Here is a 22298-nt window from a genome sequence, read left to right as displayed (position 1 = left end):
GTATTGGTTTACCATACACGCCTGCAACGATGCGCTGCAAACCGCGCGACGAGTAGCTAAATGAACCGTAGAGTAAGTGAGCCTTCTAATATTTGTAGAGGGTTCACTTACTCTACAGATCATTGTGCCAATGAACTGTAGAGTAAGTGAGCCGTCTTCTATTTGTGTAATAGTTATCATGAAATAGGCTCGTATAGTATACGAGCCTACTCCTGTAATTTATTTAAATTCAGTATTTTGGCTCGTATACTATACGAGCTTATTCCTGAATTATTCAAGAATTCATACACTTGGCTCATAGGCACAATGATCTGTAGAGTAAGTGAACCCTCTTCATTTATTTGATATTTTTGATCGGCTCGTATAGTATACGAGCCTGTAGTGCAAGTGAACCTTCAATATTATTTACGAAGCTCGTATAGACTATGATTTGTAGAGTAAGTGAGCCATGTGTTTTAAGAATTACATATTTGGAGGCTCATTGTGTCAATGATTCGTAGAGTAAGTGAACCCTAACCATTTAAAGACAGTAGTCATGCACTGTATGACTAAATCTGAATTAGGGCAATTAGGCACAGTAAGGCAAATTCGCGAATAGGCACCGTAGGATTATGTACTATGAGACCCCGTGGTTCTATTTTCCGCTTAAAACCTGTACAATTCACCAGCAGCTCTTCTATCTTGACGTTGTCTTGTCACTCGATTTTCCCGTCTGCTGGCTTCAGCTAAAGCGGTACTACAAACCAGTTGTTCTGTGTTCGTTTCGTTGCTAGGTTTCAAGAGTTTTGTTTACTCAACACAAGTTTAAGTTGTTTTTGCCTGTCAAAAATAAAACTAGATTAGATTTGCTTTGCTTAAACTTAAGTTTATTAGTAATTGGACGTCCGTGGTTAAGTGCTTTCATGTTATCTTAGTAGGCATCGTTCGTAGAACTTTTTAACTGTTACATAACCTGAGTATTAAGAATCAAGACTTTTTTAAGTGTTGCAACATAATTTATATCATAAAGTTTTACGACCTCTAGCCGAAAGAAAAATAATTGAATATGGAATCTGTCAAAACAGCTGTGGTTTGTACTTATTTAAGTTACTTTTATGCATTTCTCCTAGCCTAGATCCAAATTTTACAAGCAGCCCAAATAAGTAGACCCATGTTGCTGTGTACTGTCGATGATTTTGCTACAATTTGCGTTACATTGGCAAACAAACATCAAGGAAAGTCCAATAACATTTGAACTTAAAGTTTCGGGTGTCTTAACTTATATGCCTACCTCATTACAACATCCTAGTGCTTGAACCTTCCTTCATAAAGTTACATAGCCTAGGCCCTAACTTTAGACAAGAAATTTTCGGATATTAAATAAAAGAAACGTCTCATAACACTTAAAACATATATTTACGCTTATACTGTTACTCACAAGACGGTAAATATACAAAAAAGATAGTCAGTGGTGATCGATTTTGATTGTCCAATCATCATCAGACCCAATAGGCGAACACCACTTTCCGTTAATTTAATAAAACGCACAATGCTGATCAAGAAGTTTTTTTTTACAAGAAATTAGCTAGACACTTGAAGGGTATTGTGAATTAAGTCTGTCACACTCTTCAGCGATATTTGTCATTGCTGTAGGCCTATTTTTAGTGGTTAAACCAACTGTTTTGGAAACCATGGTAATATACTTTCAGCTGTTTAAGCTACCAGTACACCATCGCCGAACATTCGTCCGAATGTTTTGCCAAATGTTTGTGTCAGATTTCAAATGCTAATTTTGACGAATGTGCAACTCCTAGAAATGATTGCCTAGAGTTTCTTTCTATATTGGGTTGAATGGAGCCCGAAACCACCGAAACTTATTATTAAAATTGGACATCATATTGTAAGAAACTTGTGTAACCTAAATAAATAAAACAGTTTTCCTGAAGAGCGCTTAGTGGTAACCCTAAAAGTAGGTAAGTTAAGGATGAAAAAATTAAATATTTCACTATTGAAACAAAATGTATTTAAATAAATAGTATGCATACGAGCAAAATCTGAATCTGAAACCAGAATGAAGAATTCATTCCGGTAAGCAGGTGCCTGCGCGCGGGCTTGGAAAACGGCAGCCACTAAAATGGCCACATTCCATTCATTGCATTGTTATTTATTTTTTTTAATATAGTCTATCCTATTGTTACTGTTGTTATCTTGTTCTTGTACAGAGTTGCTATCATTATTGTTATTATTATTATTGTTATTGTATCATTATTGTTGTACTGGTTTTGTTTTTCGAATCTCTTGTTTTGTCAACTTGTTCAGATAGGTACCGTAGTTAGTTATTTATAGTTGTTACTTATAGTTTGTTATTCATAGTTTGTTATTTATAGTTGTTATTCATCTTTTATGTCTTGTTATTGAAGTCTTGTTTTCCAGTTTTCTTGTTTTCACTACTTTTGTACTGGCCTGTGATTTTTTGTTTTTCCTCTGCTTCTTCTTTCTGCAAGATAATTGCAAAAATGGTGCAACCGTTTATAAAAAAATAAAATAAGCAGTAACACTTGAACACTAATCAAGTGGAAAATCAACTATAGAGTAGGCTTACACTGTATTTCAATCAGCCCTAAAGTAAAACATGTTTTTTTTAGGTAACTGGAAGTAATAAAGGAATAGGGTATGCCATACTTAAAGGGTTATGTGAGAAGTTTCCTGGGGTCGTTTACCTGACAGCAAGAGATGTAAACAGAGGACAGGAAGCTGTGGCTAAACTCAACAAGGTAAGTTTGTAGTTGATCTTTCGATCTTTGTGACATTTCTTTAATTTTGTTATTATTTGCTACCTTAACATATTTTTTCTATTATATTTTCCATTCAGTGAATATTTTTCTCAAAACAATAAGTAGCCTACTGTTCTAGGCTAGATTGTTTTTCTTATTGAAACCCACTTAGATATAGGTAGTCCTACAGTTTTGTGTTTTTGTCTTTTCTTGTACATGATTAAGTTTTTTTAGTACTATTTTGTTTTTCTTCAGGAAACAGTCTAAACCTTGATCTTGTTACCATGAACCTAGACCTTTTGTCAAATAACATCTTTTTAAACTCCCAATTTAAATTCTCCTAAAAATAGGTGATGTTTGCAATAGGATTAGATTATTTCATCTCATTCTCATAGAATCTTGAATCCTTGTTGCAGTTGGGATTCAAACCTGAGTTTCATCAATTGGACATCACCGACAAGAAAAGCATTTCTACATTTGCAGAGTTTATGAAAAAGAAACATGGTGGGATAGATGTGTTGGTTAACAATGCTGCAATAGCTTATAAGGTGAGGGTGAAGATTAAAAACTATTATCACCGATAAATTTTTAAAATATATATCTAATGAAGCCTTTTGTTCTTCATACAGATGTTCTCTATTTTAAATTATTGTTTTATTAGTATGATTATATGAATTAATTATATCATAATTTTAATCTCTTTTGTTAAGTTAGCAGGCTTACCTTAATGGAAACGCCTTGGAACAAAAATATTCCCTCTTATTGTCCGCATTTTCACCAAGAAATGTTTTTAGTTGGGAAGAACAAAGTCATCAGTTCCAATGGTCTCTTAAAAAAAACTTAGGCTATTCAATTAATTAGAACTAGATACGATGCTTGGAATTACTTTCAACCAAAAGTTTGTTTTGGGATTACTAAAGGGTAAATTAGTCCACGATTTCACGATGGATTATTCTAATCTGACTATAAATAAGCAAGGTAGGTAATCATTAGAGCAACACTAAGTTAGTCTACTAATTACTTCTAAGGATAGGGCTATAAAAAAAGTTCAATCTCAAATTCCTACAATAAATTTTAGTATGTTGCCAAATTGGAATGAAGACTGTTAATCACCTATACCTATAAAATGTTGCAGAATAATGCCACCGAACCATTCAGTGAGCAAGCCGAAGTGACTGTTAAGGTGAACTACTTTGCCCTACTAGATGTTTGCGAGGCTTTGTTTCCGCTGCTCCGTCCCAACGCCAGAGTGGTCAACTTGTCCAGTTCGTGTGGACATCTGAGTAAGATTCCGTCGGAAACTCTCAGGAAGCGCTTCAGCGACCCGAACCTCACAGTAGATCAGCTGAACGTACTCATGAAGGAGTTTGTTAAGTAAGTATATTTATTTAAATAGTTTCTTGTTAAAAATGTCAACTGATATTTAACTATTAAAATGATAGATTTACCTCTTTGTTGTTGTTGCCTTGGAGTTCTTGTAGGTAACATATTCGTATCACCCGAGTAAGATGTTGTATCACAAACATCTTACCTACAACAACAAAGGTGAATCTAATAGGCCTAATTCAAGTTCATAAACTGGGATAGCACACAAAAAATATGACTAAGTTATAAGGGAAAACATCCCAGCTTTGTCTTGTGCACAATAATTTGATCACAGGTACTCGGATGAAGTGCTTTAACACGTTTGCTGCAGCCCTATCAATGGCAGGCGTAGCCCCGGTGCGGTGCGGCGTCACGCGATCCCGTTTGGCTCACAAATATTTCACAAATATCAAATGACAAATATTTGACAAATAGCAAATGACGTGTGGTGATGTCTGCGTTACGATGAGAGTCGACGTAGATTGCTGAAACACTCACAAATAGCAGCACTGTCTGGAACCAACCAGTCCCATTGTATTGCCAATTGGTGGGAGAAACACAGGACAAGTTGATTTATAAGCTTGACAGAAGGAGATTTTACGGGAAATTTACTACCAACCTACACCACAATAATTAAGCACCCATTCCTAGCTAAACGCAGACATAACGCCCGTTCTTCCCAGTGTGCTGCTGCACAGAAATTGGATGCAATGTAGGCAATGTTGTCACTCACCAGTGAGCATCCAGAGTAGCAGAAAGGAACTAGAGCACTCACCGGAGAGAGTGGCCCACAGCGAACGTTTTAAATGGCCCTGTTGGGTTAGATAAAGATCCTACATCTTTTATGACCATGTGTAGTAGAGTTTTTATTCAAGAAGAACATAGTTGATGAGTCACTCACTGCGTGATGTAAATGTCAAGGCATTTTTCTTACTTTTTGTAATATCATGGATACTCATATTTATAATGATGATGGAATAGAAACAATAATGGAAGTTTGGCTCAGGATCAACACTAGGTACAAGTTTTTTTTTTCTATTTGGTGTAGGCTATACAACCTCAGTACAAGTCAGTAATTAACAGCACTCTGTCTCGGGCTTAATTAAATATTCATTTTTAGTATAAACTGAACACAACTAGTCGGAATGGTCTGATTCCATCCATTGTAATGGTTGTAGCAAAGCTGTGTTTGTGTGAAGGTCAGCAGCAGCGGGCACTAACGAGGACGATGGCTGGGGCTGCAGTGCCTACAATGTGTCCAAGGTTGGTGTCTCAGCCTTAACCATCATCCAACAACGTCAGTTTGACGCAGACTCTAGACCCGGCATTGTGGTCAACTCTGTACATCCAGGTTACGTTGACACGGACATGACCAGTCACAAGGGACCTCTCACTATTGAACAAGGTTTGTATGGAAAAAAAGATTCTTAATTTGATTAATTCCTATATATACAGTACTGACACTCAAGGATGCGTATTTTACAATGAAGATGTGTTGAGCGCAAGTCTTGAGTGGGTGCGGTTATATCTTTGTTAGACTTAGATCAGCTGGTTGACTTCTTTAGCCAGCACCGTTTATTAAAAGCCCAATAGTCAAGGACAGACTGACAGACTGCATCTCAAGTTCTAGGAACCACCAACAAGCTTCTGATATGTTAAGTATCGAACTAGTAATTTTTTGCTGATATTATGTTATAGAATTTTGCTTTTCAACTAGTTTATCTGCAACTGTATAGAAAATGTAAATCAAAATAAATGTTGTACCAAATTTAACATAGGATGAGAATTTGCAGTTCTTCATACAAATCATCTGAAACTTACAAATTATTAATTAACTATTTCTACTATTTCTCAAAAATTGATGCCTCCATTCCTCACGCAGATGGGTAAAGCATGTGTTCTTGTGCTCCAGGTGCAGATGCTCCTTTGTACCTTGCCTTGCTACCAGTCTCTCCAGATGTGCCGAAGGGACAATACGTCTGGTGTGATAGAAAGGTCACCAAGTGGACAGGGTGAGTTTTCAGGAACAAACTGGTTACTGACAAGTTACTGATTTTACTAGGGGTAACACAGTTCAGTGGAAATTAAATTTTAAAGTTTCAATTTAGTTGGCTGCAGCCGTAACAAGTTTTACAGGTTGAGCGCTGCTTGGGTGCAGACAAATCCGATCGGCTATTGTTGGATAAATTACCATAATTGTAGTTTTGCTGTTGGGGAAATTCCTTGAATTTAAAAACCATGAGCTTGTCAATAAGTAAATTGTAAGAGTATGTTGTTTAAACCAGCAAAAGTTCATTGAAAATTAACTGACTAGTGACTTGTATTGAAGAGAACTGGTTACATGCCTCTAGTTGAAACAAAACATCCACATTCATGGGCACGGCGAATTCGTTAACACCACCCGAGGTTGCGGCAAAATCAAGAACATGTTCCACGGTCAAGACAAGATCGAGAACATCTACCGCAGTCACGGCAAGATAAAAAAACATCTACCATGGTCGCGGCAAAATCTTGAGCATCTTCCTACAGTGCCTTGATCTTCCCAGGTCACGGTAAGAACAAGAACAACTTCCGCGGTCGCGGAAAAATAAAGAACATCTACCGAGGTCATGGTAAGATCGAGAACGTCTTCCGCGGTCATGGTAAGATGGAGAACATCTTCCGCGGTCATGGTAAGATGGAGAACATCTTCTGCCGTCACTGCAAACCTCATAACATCTTCAGTAGTCACTGTGAAACCATGGACATTTTCCGTGGTGACAGTAAGATCGAGAACGTCTTCTGTGGTCATGGTAAGATCGAGAACATGTTCTGCCATCAAGGCAAACTTCATAACATCTTCAGTAGTAGCTGTGAAACCATGATCATTTTCCGTGGTGACAGTAAGATCAAGAATGTCTTCCTGCGTTCAGTGTAAAATTGAGTACATCCTCCCCAATCACGGCAAAATCTTAAACATCATCCATGGTCATGGCAAAATTGAGAACATTTTCAGTAGTCACGATGAAATAATGAGCATCTACTGCAGTCACGGGACATAATTATTTCCTATGATAACAGTAAAATCGTCAATTTTCATTCGCTCAACTTTGTAAATGCCCTCCGTGATCGCAAAAGTTTGCGCTGGCTTCGGCTCGACTTGATCAAAGCTTGTCTATCAATCATTTTCTGTCCGTACGGATCTCTCGAATGCCAACCATTATTCCGAACCCAAAAATATGGAGTTCCCAGACCCGCAGACCTCTAATACAAGGTATTCTTTGGGACTAGGAATCAATATCGAAAAACCAATCTCTGTCGGGAAATCTGGACAAATTTGTGAATTTTGTCTATGAGTTCTGCGGTTCTGCCCACAACAACCGATATTTTCAGATTGTGGAGTAAAACATAACGGTTAAACGATTCACAGTATGCATTATGTTCTGGTGTCCAAACTCACTAGCCCTATATCATAATAATACAAAATCAAATTACTTACAGATATACATTTCTAAATCAACTTCCTCTTCGAGTACAGTAATCCATGTTATTTGTCTTCATAAAATAGGCAGTAAAATTTTAAGTAACAATGGAGTATTTGTGTAAGAATACATGTTTATGGACATTAATTTAACAGTTCAAGCACATTGTAAAAAAATGCATTGGTCTTACTACTAAAGCTTACATTTACTATTTTATGTTACAGGAATTAACAATGGCCTCTGCAAACCTCATGAATGTTATCTGCACTTTCAGTACATAGTATATTATACTGCAATGTTACATGTCATTATAGCATTAAGATATGACATGAATGTATATAAATTTAAATTATCACATTTTGGTATGATTATGAATTGTAACTAAATAACCTCCAATATTTATTAATTAAAATATTTTCAAAAATATTTAAACTTAATTAAATATACTGTAAATTAGTGAAGAAGAAAAACTATTCAAAAATAATATTCTAAAGTAAAACGGTGTCTAAGTAGGAAATATTTACTATGTACTTTCAAAGGTGTGAAGTAGCATTGTTGGAGGAAAAGCTGAAACAAAGGAAGTAAAAATGTGCTTGTGGTGGAAGATCTAGATACAGATGGATGTGGGAGCCAAGTCTCCAGTGATTAAATAGTCAAAAGTCTAGAAAATTAATATTCATAACATATAGAAATATCGATGATAAAGAAACCTCAAGAAGAAGATAAGTAAGTATTCAACAGAAATTGGTAATATCAAACATAAACATTAAAAAAAACATCATTCATTTCCAACCACCATCTTTTGTCCATTGTGAACTGTAGTAACAACCCTATTAATTGAATTCAAAGATACTGTATAGCCTAAATTCAAGTGACTGTTTCAAGCTAAGAACTTCTAGCCTATTTTTTTTTACTTTCATTACTTAGTAGCCTGTATTAGTGTAAATTAAGTTAATTAGCCTATCAGAATTTCATACCCGGCACCAACCAACCCCTAAATTAAGATCATTGCTCTCCAAATGGTTATCTAGCCCATCTATAAAACCTAGACCAAAATATAAGTTAATTGAGATTATTGTAAAATAAGTTATAGAACCAAAATATATCTTGTTACTTTATTGGAATTTTGATTATCTATTTTTAAGTAAATTTATATTTATAAAATCTAGTAATAAAGTGGAGTAAGTTGCAATACAAGTTTGCAATGCTAAGTAATTATACATGAATGTGATATATATTTTATTAAATGTTATGCAAGATTAAATTGTTAGTATTATTCTATACATTTCCACTTTAGATACACGTATTCAATAAAATTGTAATAACCCTTTAAATTATTCACTATTCTAAAAATGATTTGTTTTGATGTGTATTTATATGTGTAGTAACAAAAGATGTGCAGTTAAGAAATTAGCAATCTAAGAAAAATCTTTGACAAAAATTTAGTGTCCCCGACGGGATTCGAATTTTGGAGAACACCAGTCCGATACCCTATCAACTACGTCACGAACGCCGATGGATTCATAACGTCTCGTTAAGGTAATGGTGTTCCCTCAAGAGAAGAGTGACGTCACGACCCCCACTTCTTCTCTAAAGAGGTTCTCATCCGTTCGTGACTAGTAAAACAAGGTGCTATAAGAGCTGCTGCCCCAAAAGATTATTCCATAATCAAGGACTGATTGGAAACGTGGAAAATAAGCAGTTTTCATGTAGTCAAAAGGAACTACATCATTGATTTTTCTGAGAAGAAATGTCAATCTGCTTAGTGTAGTACAGAGATGTTCAACATGATATGACCACGGCAGGGAGTTGATCCATGATCCAAGGCCGTAGCCAGGGGTTGGGGGTCAACCCCCCCTCCCAAATTTAGTAGTTAAAATTATTTTCGTAGCCTAGAGTATGTTTTGAAATTTATGAATGCAATCGTCATAGTTTAGTTTTTAAAATGTCTACTTGTTCATGACATGACAAATAAAATGGGAAAAGGGAGGTTTTTGGACACAGTTCTAAACGTTAAACATGGATTTAGAAAAGTCACCAAACTCCTTTTAGGAGGATATGGCCGTAGTCTACATTATGTTTTGAAAATCATGAATGCAATCGTCATAGTTTAGGTATTTTTTTAAATGTCTACTTGCTCATGACAAACAAAAGGTGAAATGGGAGTCTATGTACAATTGGGGCACGTTGTAGATGTTAAAAATGGCTTTAGAAACTCACCAAACGGCTTTGAAAATTCCGATTTTTTCCGGGGAGGTCCCCTACCCCCATACCCCTTTCTTTCTTGGGGGGTGCTCCACACCCCTAAACCCCCTTGATATGACTGACACTGACCAGCCCCCCTCCGAAAGTTTGTCCTGGCTACGGCCTTGCCTTAACACACACAAACTTAACAACTTTGACCTTGTCACATTGTACCTCAGGAATTTTAGTACCGAAGTCCCAAAGACAACAGTTTGGGTTTTCTCATTGTTTAACAATTGAAAAGCTATTCGCAGAACACCATTCTGCTGCTACGTTTACTAAGTTTTTTGCCTAAAGCTCAAGAGATTCTAAAAATCTCTTGTGTGTAAGCAAAGTGTATCATGAGCATAAAGGTAAGTGTTAAATTTGAGTCTGGAAGGAAGATCATTTATTGAGATTAAAGAAGAGCCTGCAGAGGGCCCAAGACTGAGCCTTGTGGTTGGTGCCCCACAGTTGCTTAAAGCAAACACGGACCACCGACCCCCGCTGCAAACCATATGTCTTTGGTTAAGGTTGCTAAGAAATATCTTCAGCAGTTTTAAAAGTATTAATTTTGACACCAAGAACTTCAACTTATGGAGCAGGACATCATGGTCGACACAGTCAAACTGCTGAGATCAATGAAGGTCGCCCAGGCATATTCTTTTAGCTGCTCCCCCTTTCCGTTATATATAGTATAGGAATTTTGCTGATTTGGTACTGTAAAACAAAATCGGAATTAGGCACTAACACAGTTGCACTATGAGATTATGCACTATGGGGCAGTTTCACTATAGGACGTATGCATGGTGCAACAAAATCGGTATTAGGCACACTGTAAAACAGTTTCACAATGAGATTATTATGCACTATAACAAGTTTTCTCTTTTACGCACTGAGAGAAAAATTTGAACCAGTTTTAGGCACTGTGAGATAATGCACTATAAAATTAAGCCTGAAATAATAGAAAAAATCATTGACACTATAGTGATCAGTGTTACCGAACATGAAATATACACGAAACCCGAGCTTTCAAATTTATAATGGGATGGGAAGTCTACTTGCGTTGGTTGGTTCATAGATAAAACATATATGTTTCATCTATGCTCTAAGACAAATTCATTCAAGAGTTTTATATGTGTGGGACTACAATATGTTATTAAATAACTGGTGTCAGTCCGTTTTCTATTATCTCAATGTTGGCCCTCCTGGACGACATTCTGTTGTCTGTGGTAATCACGTGACCATTAGACGCGACGTCACTCACAACACAACAGACGGGAGACGGGACGTTGGACGGGGAATTTCAGTGAAAGAGTTAAGTGCTCGAAAGGACGCCCTAAGGAGGGGTTTGCGGTGCGAGTGGAGGTGTTCAGTCCCGCCTCGATTTTCTGCCGTGTTGAGGACATTAATTTTTCTCGAATAATTCAGTGGCAATGAACGACCACATGATGAATAACGTCGATCAGTACGGTGACGGTTACATGGAGCCCGAAGAAGAGTGGGAGCGGGAAGGATTACTTGACCCGGCTTGGGAAAAACAACAAAAAAAGGTAAGTTAATAGGTCTATTTTCCCTATACTGTACTGTGTATTAGTTCTTAAAAATATACTATTCTTAGTTGAAAAAGTGTCACAATTTGATATCGGCTAAAAGCTGCTAGTTATTTCAAGTAGGCGTGAATCTGTTTCTCTAACAATCTGTAGGCCAACATTTCAAAAATAATATAAATAGACTCAAGCTAACCTACAGTTAATAACTAACTTTAAACACTTATCAAGCTCATACCTAAGTACACAAGTTTAGGGCCTATGTATGTAAATATATAGGCTATATATTTTTTTACTTAAACTTTAGTTGTAAGCTTAATAGGCTAACATATATTGGTTTGGTAGACTTCCGTAGAGAACCTACAATATATTATCGGATGATTAACGATATAGGAAGTTATAACTTTATATCAATAGCTTATGTACCCTATCCAATTTGATATTAATATTACATCGATTCGTTTAAAATCATAGCCTAAGTTATAATATAGCCTATAAAAACAATAACATGAACATTAAAGAAGCTTTTGTGATGGTTTATGTTATCCTTAATTATCTAGGCTATATCCTAAGTTATAACGATTAAAAATGGAGAAAACGACCAATTTTATAAGTTAATCATGTAAAGTTAGTTATCAGATTAAGTTAAGTAGGCCTAGCCTATTATTGAAAGCTGCATCGATTTTTTAAAAGAACAATGTTTAAGTTAATCCCGTAAAAAGCAAAATAATAACTTGAAACCGGTAGGCTTTATCTTAGGCCTAGTTAACTTAGTTTTTCATAAGTTAGTTTGTGGTTTTAGTTAACTTACTGTTGTTTTTATTTTTCGGTGATAAGAACTAAGGCCCTAACTTATGATTGTTGTTGTTGTTTTATTGATTAAATATATGAATAAAATCGTAAAAAATCATATAACTCAACTCGATTTTAAGGCTTCCCTAAGTCATAAAAAAAACATAAGAACAATAATTTAGCCTAAGTTAAGTTAGGCTAATTGAATAGTTATCAAGTTATGTTATTCTTTTGATAACTAAATAAGTTTTATCGCGGGTTCTCTGCAAAACTGCACCCAAATTTTCAAAAATAGGCCTACCTAAATACCTCTTGGCCACATCATGAAAGTAGGCCTATTTTGTTCTATTGTAAAATGTAAGTTAGGCCTACACCTTAAGTTGATGGTGAAATAAGAGCAAAACAGCGATGTCCAAACTTCTTTAAAAGAGAAATAAAAGTGTTGGTCAAACCTGATAAACCGCAACAAAGCCTGATAAGTTAAGTTATTGTTGACTAGGGTATCTGATATCAAAAAGTTAACCTTTATGCCTAACCTATGCTTTGCCTGTATAAATAAACCATTTTCATTTCATTTTAAGTTATGTTAACCTCAAAGAAAATACTACCGGTACCCAAATAATATTGAAAGAGTTCTATGCTGAAATAATTTATAGTACAGCATAGCAACTTAAATTGTTAGTTACCATTACCACGTTAAGTAAAGTAATTAGCTCTAGTTTTCTTCCCTTTTGAATATTTTGTAGAATGCCCTTTTTATTGTCGTCAGTAATATTTAAGCTAGCCGCATTCACACCAGAGTATGCAATAAAATATCTGAAACAACCTATGTGTGCCTGGTATAACTGGCAACGTCGCAAATAGGGTTGTTTAGTGTTAGACGTCCCAAAGATAACATGGCAGACAGGTGACATCAGATCATCTTCTCTTACTTAATATTATTTACAAACTAGGTGAAACCCGTCGAAATCGACGGTTACTTTCAAGGCTTACGCTAATTCATCTAACTGCGATAAATTGAGTGAAATTATACATATTTTGAGCATTTCTTTAGCATTGTTTAAAGATTAATAAGTGTAAAAACAATAATGATATTAATTGCGTTAGTTACCAATGGTTGATCATTCAACGAATACGATATTTCCCATACTTTGGAAGAATCTTTAAATAGTATTAAAACCGTATTGGTGGATCTTTTTTATTAGTTAAAAACTTCCCCGATTTCATCAGTGTAAGATTAAATCTATGATTTTATTTGTGAGAAAATATCTCCTTGTTGAGGAGACACGTTCTAACTTGAAAGGGAGGTCCATCCGTCACAGTGAAAGTTTGATTTTTCCTTTGTCACGTCGCATCAGTTCATATCGTACTTCTGTGCCAATGAATTACCCTCTAGTATAGTTTTGAGAAATCGGTTGTGGGGTTAATGTTAAAGCTAAAAGACACTTCTGCACTTGTATTATTTTGTACTGTATTGTATTACACAATCGAAGATTTTTCCAATGATTGAAAACATGTATGACAATAATCTCACGAACCTATGATGATCTGTCTAGAATAATATGATAAAATATAGCCAAAAGTGGTGAAAAAGGCATACACCAACCCGTACAATAGATATAAGATAGTTCAATAAGAAATAATTATTGTTAAATAAGAGTTACTGTGATAAAAGGATTTTCCACTGATTTTGTAATGGAACGTTATATTGCAAAACATGACATGATAAAGAAGAAAATCAATTTTAAAATCAGAAAATAACATTGCAAATACTTATTTGGTAGAATTCAGTAACTCCCAATAAATGTGTGTTGTTTGAAATACAATTTAAAAATGAACAGCTGTTTCATTAAAAAGTATTATTCACATGGCCAAAATGTAAACAACTCTGTGGAGGGATCTTTAAAGGCTTCTGGGGCAGAGTCCGAAGGGATTTTGATTAGTTTTTCTTTTGATAACTCATCTACAGACCAAGACCTTTCTTTGGACACCTCTACCAAGTTTCTACGCCCAGCCGTTCTCTCAAATTAGTGGGGACAAAGTTTCCAATTAAATATTTATATTCCCGCATGTTAATCTTATGGGAGAAACTCCAACTTTGATGTCCTGTGGGGCAAAGCCCAAGGATTTTTATTACAGGAATTGGTCAAAGGGGGCGTCTACACAAAAAATACTTTATTTTGACACGTCGTTTGCAAAAATCCGTCCATTATTAACGGAGGAGTTAGTGTTTCGTAGAAATCGCCTTCACGTATTATATATAAGGCCCAACTTCAACTGTTCAACTTCACAAGTGAGCTCGTTCGCATGGCTCAATCACGTCCTGGTTGAAGTTCGTTCTCTACGCTCACTCACCTTTAGGTTGGAGCTCGTTCACTCCGCTCACTTGCCTTCAGGTTAGCTCGTTCGCTACGCTAACTCGCTTCCAGGTTGAAGTTCGTTTGCTACGCTCACTCACCTTTTGGTTGCAAATTGGCTGTACCGGTAGTCATAAATTTAAAAAAATAATAGTGCTGCACCCTGTTGGTAATCCTTTTAACTTTAATGCTATTGATCATCATAGAACAGAACCAACTTGTTTAATATGAAACAGCTGTTAAGAAATTCCTTTTAAATATAAAAAATCATAAGTTTAACATGGGAAACTCCAGAGCCACTGGGGCGGAGCCCGAAAGCCCGATCAGAATAAAAACTACTTAGTTTTCCTATTTAATGCCGAAAGAATCGGTGTACCGAATTTCAGCCTCCTAGGTAAATGGGAAGTGGGAGAATTAGTGATGAGTGAGTGAGTGAGTCAGTGAGGGCTTTGCCTTTTATATATTTAGATGAGAAAGTTTGGATGTAGGGTATGTATGTTTGTGACAAGAAAACGCGAAAAATACTGGTCAGATTGGGCTGAAATTTGGTGTGATGATAGCTCACATTCCCGATTAGCATATCGACACATTCTTATCTCAAAAGTCCTTTTGGGCTCAGCCCCAGTGGCTCTGGAGATTCCCATGTTAACCTTATGAGTAATTGTCAGCTGTTTCAACTAGGTACACAAGTTGGTTCTATGATATTAAATAACATTAGAAAGTTATAATGTTTGCCAACAGGATGCAATTCTACTATTTTTTTACAACGTTGGTTAGGACAGTGTTGGAAGTGTAACTATTTTATACAACAAATGTTAAGATCAAAATGTTTCTATTTTGTGTCCTCTTCCCGTTGCAAAGCACGGGTACAACAGCTAGTATATCTATAAACAAGCGACTTTAACATTTTACAATCTTCTCCATAAGAATAACGTTGGAATTATAAATTTATAATTTTTTAAATTTTCTCCTTTACCAATAACTGTACAGAAACACTTTGATATACTAAATTATTTGTTTTTTCAAGCTCGTTAAAAAGTTCTAGAGAGAAATTGGCAAATTTTGTTCTTTGAGGGTAAAAAATTAGAAAACCTTTTTTATACCCCATAAAACCACCCGTAAAACCCCTTTCATGCTGGTTTGCAAACTCATTCAAGTTTATCCCGCCTTACACCTTTAAACCAAATTTCATCAATGGACAAAAATACTCAAGTTATTGCGTACACGGACGATTAAAGATTTGGACGAATGGTGTTTTTGGCCTCTGGGGTAATCAAAATGAAAAGGTAAATTATAAATTGCAAATTATAGTAAATTATTTCTTGAATTCACTTTGAAAGATCCAATGTTGTTGAATAACTTTCTTTAGGCCCATAATGGTTTAAATATGAATTGTTATCTAACTGCATCTGGTCCTTCATTTGAATGTTTAACCATAGTCAGATTCTGAACAAGAGAAAGAATTGAAATTCACACCATGTAAAATTTGATCAAGTAGGAGGTAGGAGTATTTAGGGTTGCTAAGAGTTAAACTCAACATTTTTGCTTTGTTTAGTTTTAAAACAGCAGATTATTATTTTTTGCTCAGTTGAGCGAATTCTGTCATAATAGATAGATGTTAGTTTTACTTGTTTAATACTCTTTGCTTAAATCACACAACCTTATTAAGAATTCTGTAATTGGTGCTTAGAAGCTTTGGTTTCATTTTCCTTCCACTCTTATTTTTAATCAAATTGTCTCTTGATTGTTGTGGCTTGAGTGAGTGCAGTTGGTCTAAAACTAGATGAGTAATAGATGTAGGCTACCGGTACAAGAGTTCTACAAGATTTAAGATTTTATTCAAGACTTTAGAAATTTCATGTTCAAAAGTTAGTTACAGTATCTATTTTTCAATGTTTAACGAATTAAGTATTTTATTTCATTTTTCCTCAAAACTACATGTCAACAATTGACAGTTGATCAACCTCTGATTTCAAGCCTATGGACCCATTTTTTTTTTCAATTTAAAAACTTAACTCCAAAGTTTTTACATTGGAGGGTAAATTATTTTACCAGATCAAAAGCTTGGTCACTACACTCACTACAGTAATTATTAATTTGCCAGTAGTTGTGAGCTGTGCTGCAGATAGTATACCCGATACTCTCGTAGCTGGCTAGTCTATAATAACTCAGTGGATCATTTTTCCTGGCCAGGCCGCCCTATTTTTGGCCTGGGCTCGTGACGTAGCCCCCCTCCCCACGCCAATCGGGTGGCCAACTTTCGTAACATGTTACTCTATGGGACAGCAGTTATGTGGTGTGAGTCACTGGCTGATGCACAAGTATAACTAAAGTGATGTGTTTATGTCTGTCTTTCACCGATGTCAAATGTTTCAGAAAATCCATCAAAAGTAGTTTAGTCACTGATACCATGTGAATCATGTGATGCTCGATGCTGTGTTAATAAGCCCAGTTGATTTTTTCCATTCCGTACTACCAACACAATATACGGAATATACGGTAGTGTTCTATGGAATTAAGAGACAGAAAGCAACTATTTTTCTAATTTCTTAGTTGAGACCAAGGGAGAAATTACATACCTATTTCTACTTGTCCCTCCAGCAATAAATTGTTCTCATACCTAAGTTTAATTTAAATGTGTTTAAGCAAATTTGCTTTAGGATAATGAATAAGCTAAAACAGTAGGTCTCATGATAAGGCAAAGACCCGGGACTGATTGACTTATTTTGATATCCCCTGAGGCACCATCCGTTCAAATTCATATACATGTATATGTGCCTGTCAGCACAATAACTTCAAGGTAAATGATCAGATTTTTGTTTAATTTGGAAGAAAACGTTTAGACCTGCGTTTATTCGAATGATTTCACAAACCAGCATGTTCTGACCACGGGAACAAGGTTTTATTGAGGTTTTACCTATTTTATGAAGGCCTGTGGGATAAAAATTTGGTTTCTTCATTTCCCCCCATGAAAGATATCCTTTAAGCCACGTTTACACGAGGCCAGAAGAGCAGGCCTCTTAATTCAAGTTACCTGATGAAAGTAACGTGACCGCCAACTAGCAGCCTTATCAACCATTTTGTAGAGCTTACAAAAAACAAATAATTTATTGAAGTAATGTTGTAAGTTGTACATTATTATCTGTGTGTTATAAACACACATAACTTACTTTCCCTGTAGCAGCAAACGTCAGTACTTACTCTGAACTTAATGAAATAGGGAAAATGAATTTGATATTTTTGAAATATTTTTATGGAGTATGCAGGCTTGCTGTGTTGAGGGTTTAGTTTAAATCTTAATGTGTCCAGTATAGCAATTTAGTTTAATGAATCATAAATGTTTTGAATTTTCTCTGGATCCACAGAAGACAGAGAATACAGAGTGAGCTAAGGCTACTATTCTATTGAAGATTGAACTCATGACATGATTGCTAAAAGAGCACAGTTATCACAAAATAGTATATTACGTTACTAGTCCTGAAAATAAGTGTTTACCGGACGAGTGTGGTCGTTCCCGTGCGAGACGAAGTCGAGTACGGGATTACCATACGAGTCCGGTACACACATTTTGGACGAGTTACGTACGATAGTTTATGCCATACTACTAAATCCGTACAAATCCTTATATATTTCCACCAACTAAAGGACTAAAAATCACTAGTCATAAGGTTATGTTTTTGTTTATAACCAAACACTGCCACCTAAATACAGTATAGTCAGCTGATTGGTGTCCGGCAAAACTCATTGCAGTACAGTAGTACGCAATGAAACCCCATTTGAATAAGCTGGTGGCAAACAGCTGTTTTCTGGACTAAATCCTTGTGTGGGAAGTTCGTCAAAATAATGTAGTTCTGGACTAAATCCTTGTGTGGGAAGTTCGTCAAAATAATGTAGTGTGGCGTTAACTTTACGCCACACTACATTATTTTGACGAACTTCCCACACAAGGATTTAGTCCAGAAAACAGCTGTTTGCCACCAGCTTATTCAAATGGGGTTTCATTGCGTACTACTGTTCTGCAATGAGTTTTACCGGACACCAATCAGCTGATTATACTGTATTTGCGTGGCAATGATTGGTTATAAACAAAAACATAACCTCTCTTAGAGGTTATGACTGGTGATGTTTAGTCCTTTAGTTGGTTGAAATATATAAGGATTCGTACGAATTAAGTAGTATGGCGTAAACTATCGTACGTAACTCGTCCAAAATGTGTGTACCGGACTCGTATGGTAATCCCGTACTCGACTTCGTCTCGCACGGGAACGACCACACTCGTCCGGTAAACACTTATTTTCAGGACTAGTAACGTAATATACTATTGCACAAGCATTCACTTTTTGCAATTCTCTTAGGACAAGATTCTTATGTATCCCACTCCTACACGAACAACACATTTCAATTCGTCAAACGTTTCAAAATTCGTCCTTTAATTACTTAAACAAATCCGACGTGTGCATACTAAAAACTCACCCACTTGCTGTTTTACTTACGTGCATCATTCACCTCAACGACTTACAACCGAAGAATGTCAGCACGAAGAACAGATGCTTTACATTACTTTTAGAGATAAAATGTATTTCTGGGATTCAATATTTAATTACCAGACTGAATAGCCTTGGTGGCGTTCCAAGCTCCTTTGCCTCTGGAAACTAAAAATAAGATATATTAATCTGTGGAGTTTTATCACTGCGCAGGAGCAGTGTCCTTTGTTCCTCGGTCCCACCGTTCCGCATGTCCTAATGAACCATTGTTCCAGGACCATTGGTTCGACGCTCGCCGCGGGCGTTCGGATTGGTCCACTCGAATCATCTTCGGCGACACTCGACAGACTCCTTGTCAAATTTGGCGTCATTGGATTTTGGGAGGGTGATGATAGTCTGCGACACATTAAAAATGTGTATAATATACCTTTTTACTGTATATTACTGCATATTTTTACTGTCAGCTGATCTTGGTCAGTCGCTACACAGATCATCTCACTCCATTGCATTCATATTCAGCAATTAGCATAAGTTTTTGTCGCTGTCTCAATGAATTCATAACTGCCTTCAATGCTCGCCTGAGTCACCTGTTTTTAATTCAAGGGTCTCCGGGTCTGGTCTAGGGGTCAGAGTGTCGGATTTCTGTCCAAAAGGCAAACGGGACCCTGCCAATGGCTTTTAGCTGCGTGGTAATTCTGTGGTTCGGAGCCCACTTTAAACTGTGGGTAGACCGTACATCAGATAGGTCTTCGAAGTTAGGTAATCAGAACGTTCTCTGAATCAAAGAATTATTTCCACTATGGTTAATAGCATGTAGTCGGTTAACCGACGAAGGTAAGACTTCACAAATTGCTGAAAGGTTTGTCTAGCCAAGCTCAGGCACCCCAGATGATTTACAGCTGTTTGTCGTGATACAATATCTGGAACGAGGTTTCATTTTCCCGTTTGTGTCTGATAATGGCCTTGATATGTCGCCGAAAGGTGAGTGACCCTAGGCCAGTCACCGGACGAAAGGATAATGTTGCCTGTAACAGATTGTAAATTAGGGAAATGATGTTGTTATTGCAACACATATTTTAATGTATGGTTGTCGGTTACCGGCATTTCCATAGAATTAAATGTTTGAACATTGGGTGACAAAGATCGTAGCCTATTTGGAACAGATACTTTCAGTAAATCCTAAATACGGAAGTGTATTGACTTTTAAACATTTAACCATAAAAATCAAATGGAGAAAATGCTGTGTTAGGTACAATTAACACATACAGTATGCAGTATGCGTGGACTTTAAACCCTAGTATAAGTCAACTTTAAGATATCTTTCGAATATTTATAAACTTGTACATGTTCTGTGCTTTGGTGTGTTACGAACAAAGGTTTAACTTAGAACCATGAAAAATGTACTTAATTTCTTGACATTTCGCAAAATAAAGGGCAAACAGTATTTTCTCTCCCATAATAAACAGCCTCATCTCTCTCTCTCTCTTTAATGCTGAGGATCGAACCGGCGACTTTATTACTTAAGGCGAGCACTATATTCTCATTTTATCAGCCATCAAACTATTAAAAGATTGACAAGTTTCTGGGGCTATTAAACTATGAAAGCTCAAGCACTCCCTTTTTTCTTTCACCATCATATTTAGGGGGTTTTCTCTTAGAGAACGGTCTAAGAACTTTTTGGTTGTTTTTAATATCTGAATACACTTGCTTTAAATCCTTTGGGATGTTTGTAAATATAAGAAAATAGGCTGTAGCATGCCGCATACACGTAGGCATACTACTATAAATTAAGCCAGGGCCATGTAGTAACCCCTTGATGGAACTGTTACTACTAGTTGCTAGGTAGATGTTTTGGTGTAGTTGCGATATGTAGGTGACCCTGAATACCCTAGGTATTTCAAGGCCACCTGCAGCCCACGTCTTGTTCTACAGGATTTGTCACGTGGGTCGAACTAATTGCCGTTACTCCGATAACCTTAGAACGTGCTATGTTTTTGTATTCCCCTCGATACTTTTCACATTTTCATTCCTGCGATGTTTGTAAAGTTTGGAGTCTGTACACATTTTTGTTGATGTATATGAAATATGTTGATCTAAAAACTCTGATGATAAGTGTCAAGATTAATTTTAATGAATGTCAAAACTCAACATATTGCTTTTCATTCGTCACGCATAGCTAGATAGCTGGTAGCTTCTGAAATGGTTATTGTTGGTTACTGTGATAGAGTAATTTAAGTCGTTAAAGTATATCACATTCACAATTTAATTGGGTATATTATCTGCAATGGTTCTTTTTAATAAAATATCGTTTGAACATTCGTTTGTGAATGAAAAGAAATGTTATCGTTATGATTTCAATGTTGCTATCTTTTTTCCTAATGGAAATAGTTTGTGAGTGAAAGGATTAATTTGTGATCAGTTTAAATCTCATGATATATTAATAGAGGATACACTAGTCAACGCTCAAGCGATGCTGCATTTCAATCATTGATTCTTTTGGACAGTGATGCTCTCTTTGATTCACATTTTAAAGCTGATTGCTTGTAATATGTTTAGTATGTTTTATCTATAATACAATTCAGCTGAGTCCAGATTCGAAAATTAAACTTGAACACAGACTATACACCTATTAGTCTGTGTCTTGCCATAATATTCCACACGAACAGGAGGTACCTGAACGAGGAAATATAAACGGGAAATATATTTTATCAGAAAATATAAGCAGGATTATGTCGTTCGAAAATTAAAATTTGAACCATGTTTACATGGATTCTTACATGGTTCTTACAAGTTCACCTCTTTGACGATTCATCAAAAATGGAAAATTCAGTGATGAAACCAGCTCTCCAAACGCGAGTTCTCTTGATGAGTAACACCGGATCCTGTTGATAAACAAAAACTTGGCCTGGATTCTGGGCCACCGACTCACCTGTGTGATGATTCAGCTAAAGGATTCAATGATCTGCAAGATCTTTAATAATTAATGTCGCGGAGGTGAACAAAGAAGTTGCTGTCAAATCTCCGCAGTCCAGATTCACTTTTGGTCACAGAACGGTGTGCAGACTGCAGATACAGTTCAAAACTTGATTTATGGGGTGATTCAAGAACAACTACTGTAATGATTCAGATGCACTTTTGGTTTAACTGGTGATTCAGCTCTTCGATGGCTAGATAAATGGCAATGCTTTGTCGATTGACTTTTTTTAAACAGCCCTGCTGATGTTAATGTTTTAAACAGCTCTTGGTGATTTAACTCTTGGATTTAACTTGTATTTAAGTAACAGAAGGGTCTTAGGGACGGTTTCAGTCGAGA

At 36.2% G+C, this 22298-nt stretch overlaps 2 protein-coding genes across 4 annotated transcripts in view; both read left to right on the top strand.

The window, feature by feature from the left end:
• Positions 1–721: 721 nt before the first annotated feature.
• LOC128983966 (carbonyl reductase [NADPH] 1-like) lies at positions 722–8837 on the top strand. The gene is made up of 7 exons (XM_054403247.1): positions 722–1069; positions 2625–2753; positions 3170–3301; positions 3889–4127; positions 5318–5523; positions 6031–6130; positions 7804–8837. Exons 1-7 carry the CDS (start codon positions 1046–1048, stop codon positions 7808–7810), a joined length of 837 nt encoding a protein of 278 aa, XP_054259222.1. The 5' UTR covers positions 722–1045; the 3' UTR covers positions 7811–8837.
• A 2227-nt stretch (positions 8838–11064) lies between these two features.
• LOC128983965 (alpha-actinin, sarcomeric) overlaps positions 11065–22298 on the top strand; it is a 79149-nt gene continuing 67915 nt past the window's right edge. For 2 of the 3 annotated variants that reach the window (XM_054403245.1, XM_054403246.1), the window contains exon 1: positions 11065–11355. In XM_054403245.1, coding sequence (XP_054259220.1) covers positions 11239–11355 — 117 coding nt within the window. In that variant the 5' untranslated portion in view covers positions 11065–11238. The remainder of the gene's footprint in view (positions 11356–22298) is intronic. The other variant, XM_054403243.1, reaches the window with a different exon arrangement.

Source organism: Macrosteles quadrilineatus, unplaced genomic scaffold, assembly GCF_028750875.1.
Source record: "Macrosteles quadrilineatus isolate MER2022 unplaced genomic scaffold, UCM_ALF_1.0 Scaffold_2__2_contigs__length_208266976, whole genome shotgun sequence".
Classification (NCBI taxonomy): domain Eukaryota; kingdom Metazoa; phylum Arthropoda; class Insecta; order Hemiptera; family Cicadellidae; genus Macrosteles; species Macrosteles quadrilineatus.
Note: the sequence above shows the minus strand (reverse complement) of the source record. Positions and strands in the feature narration are given on the sequence as shown.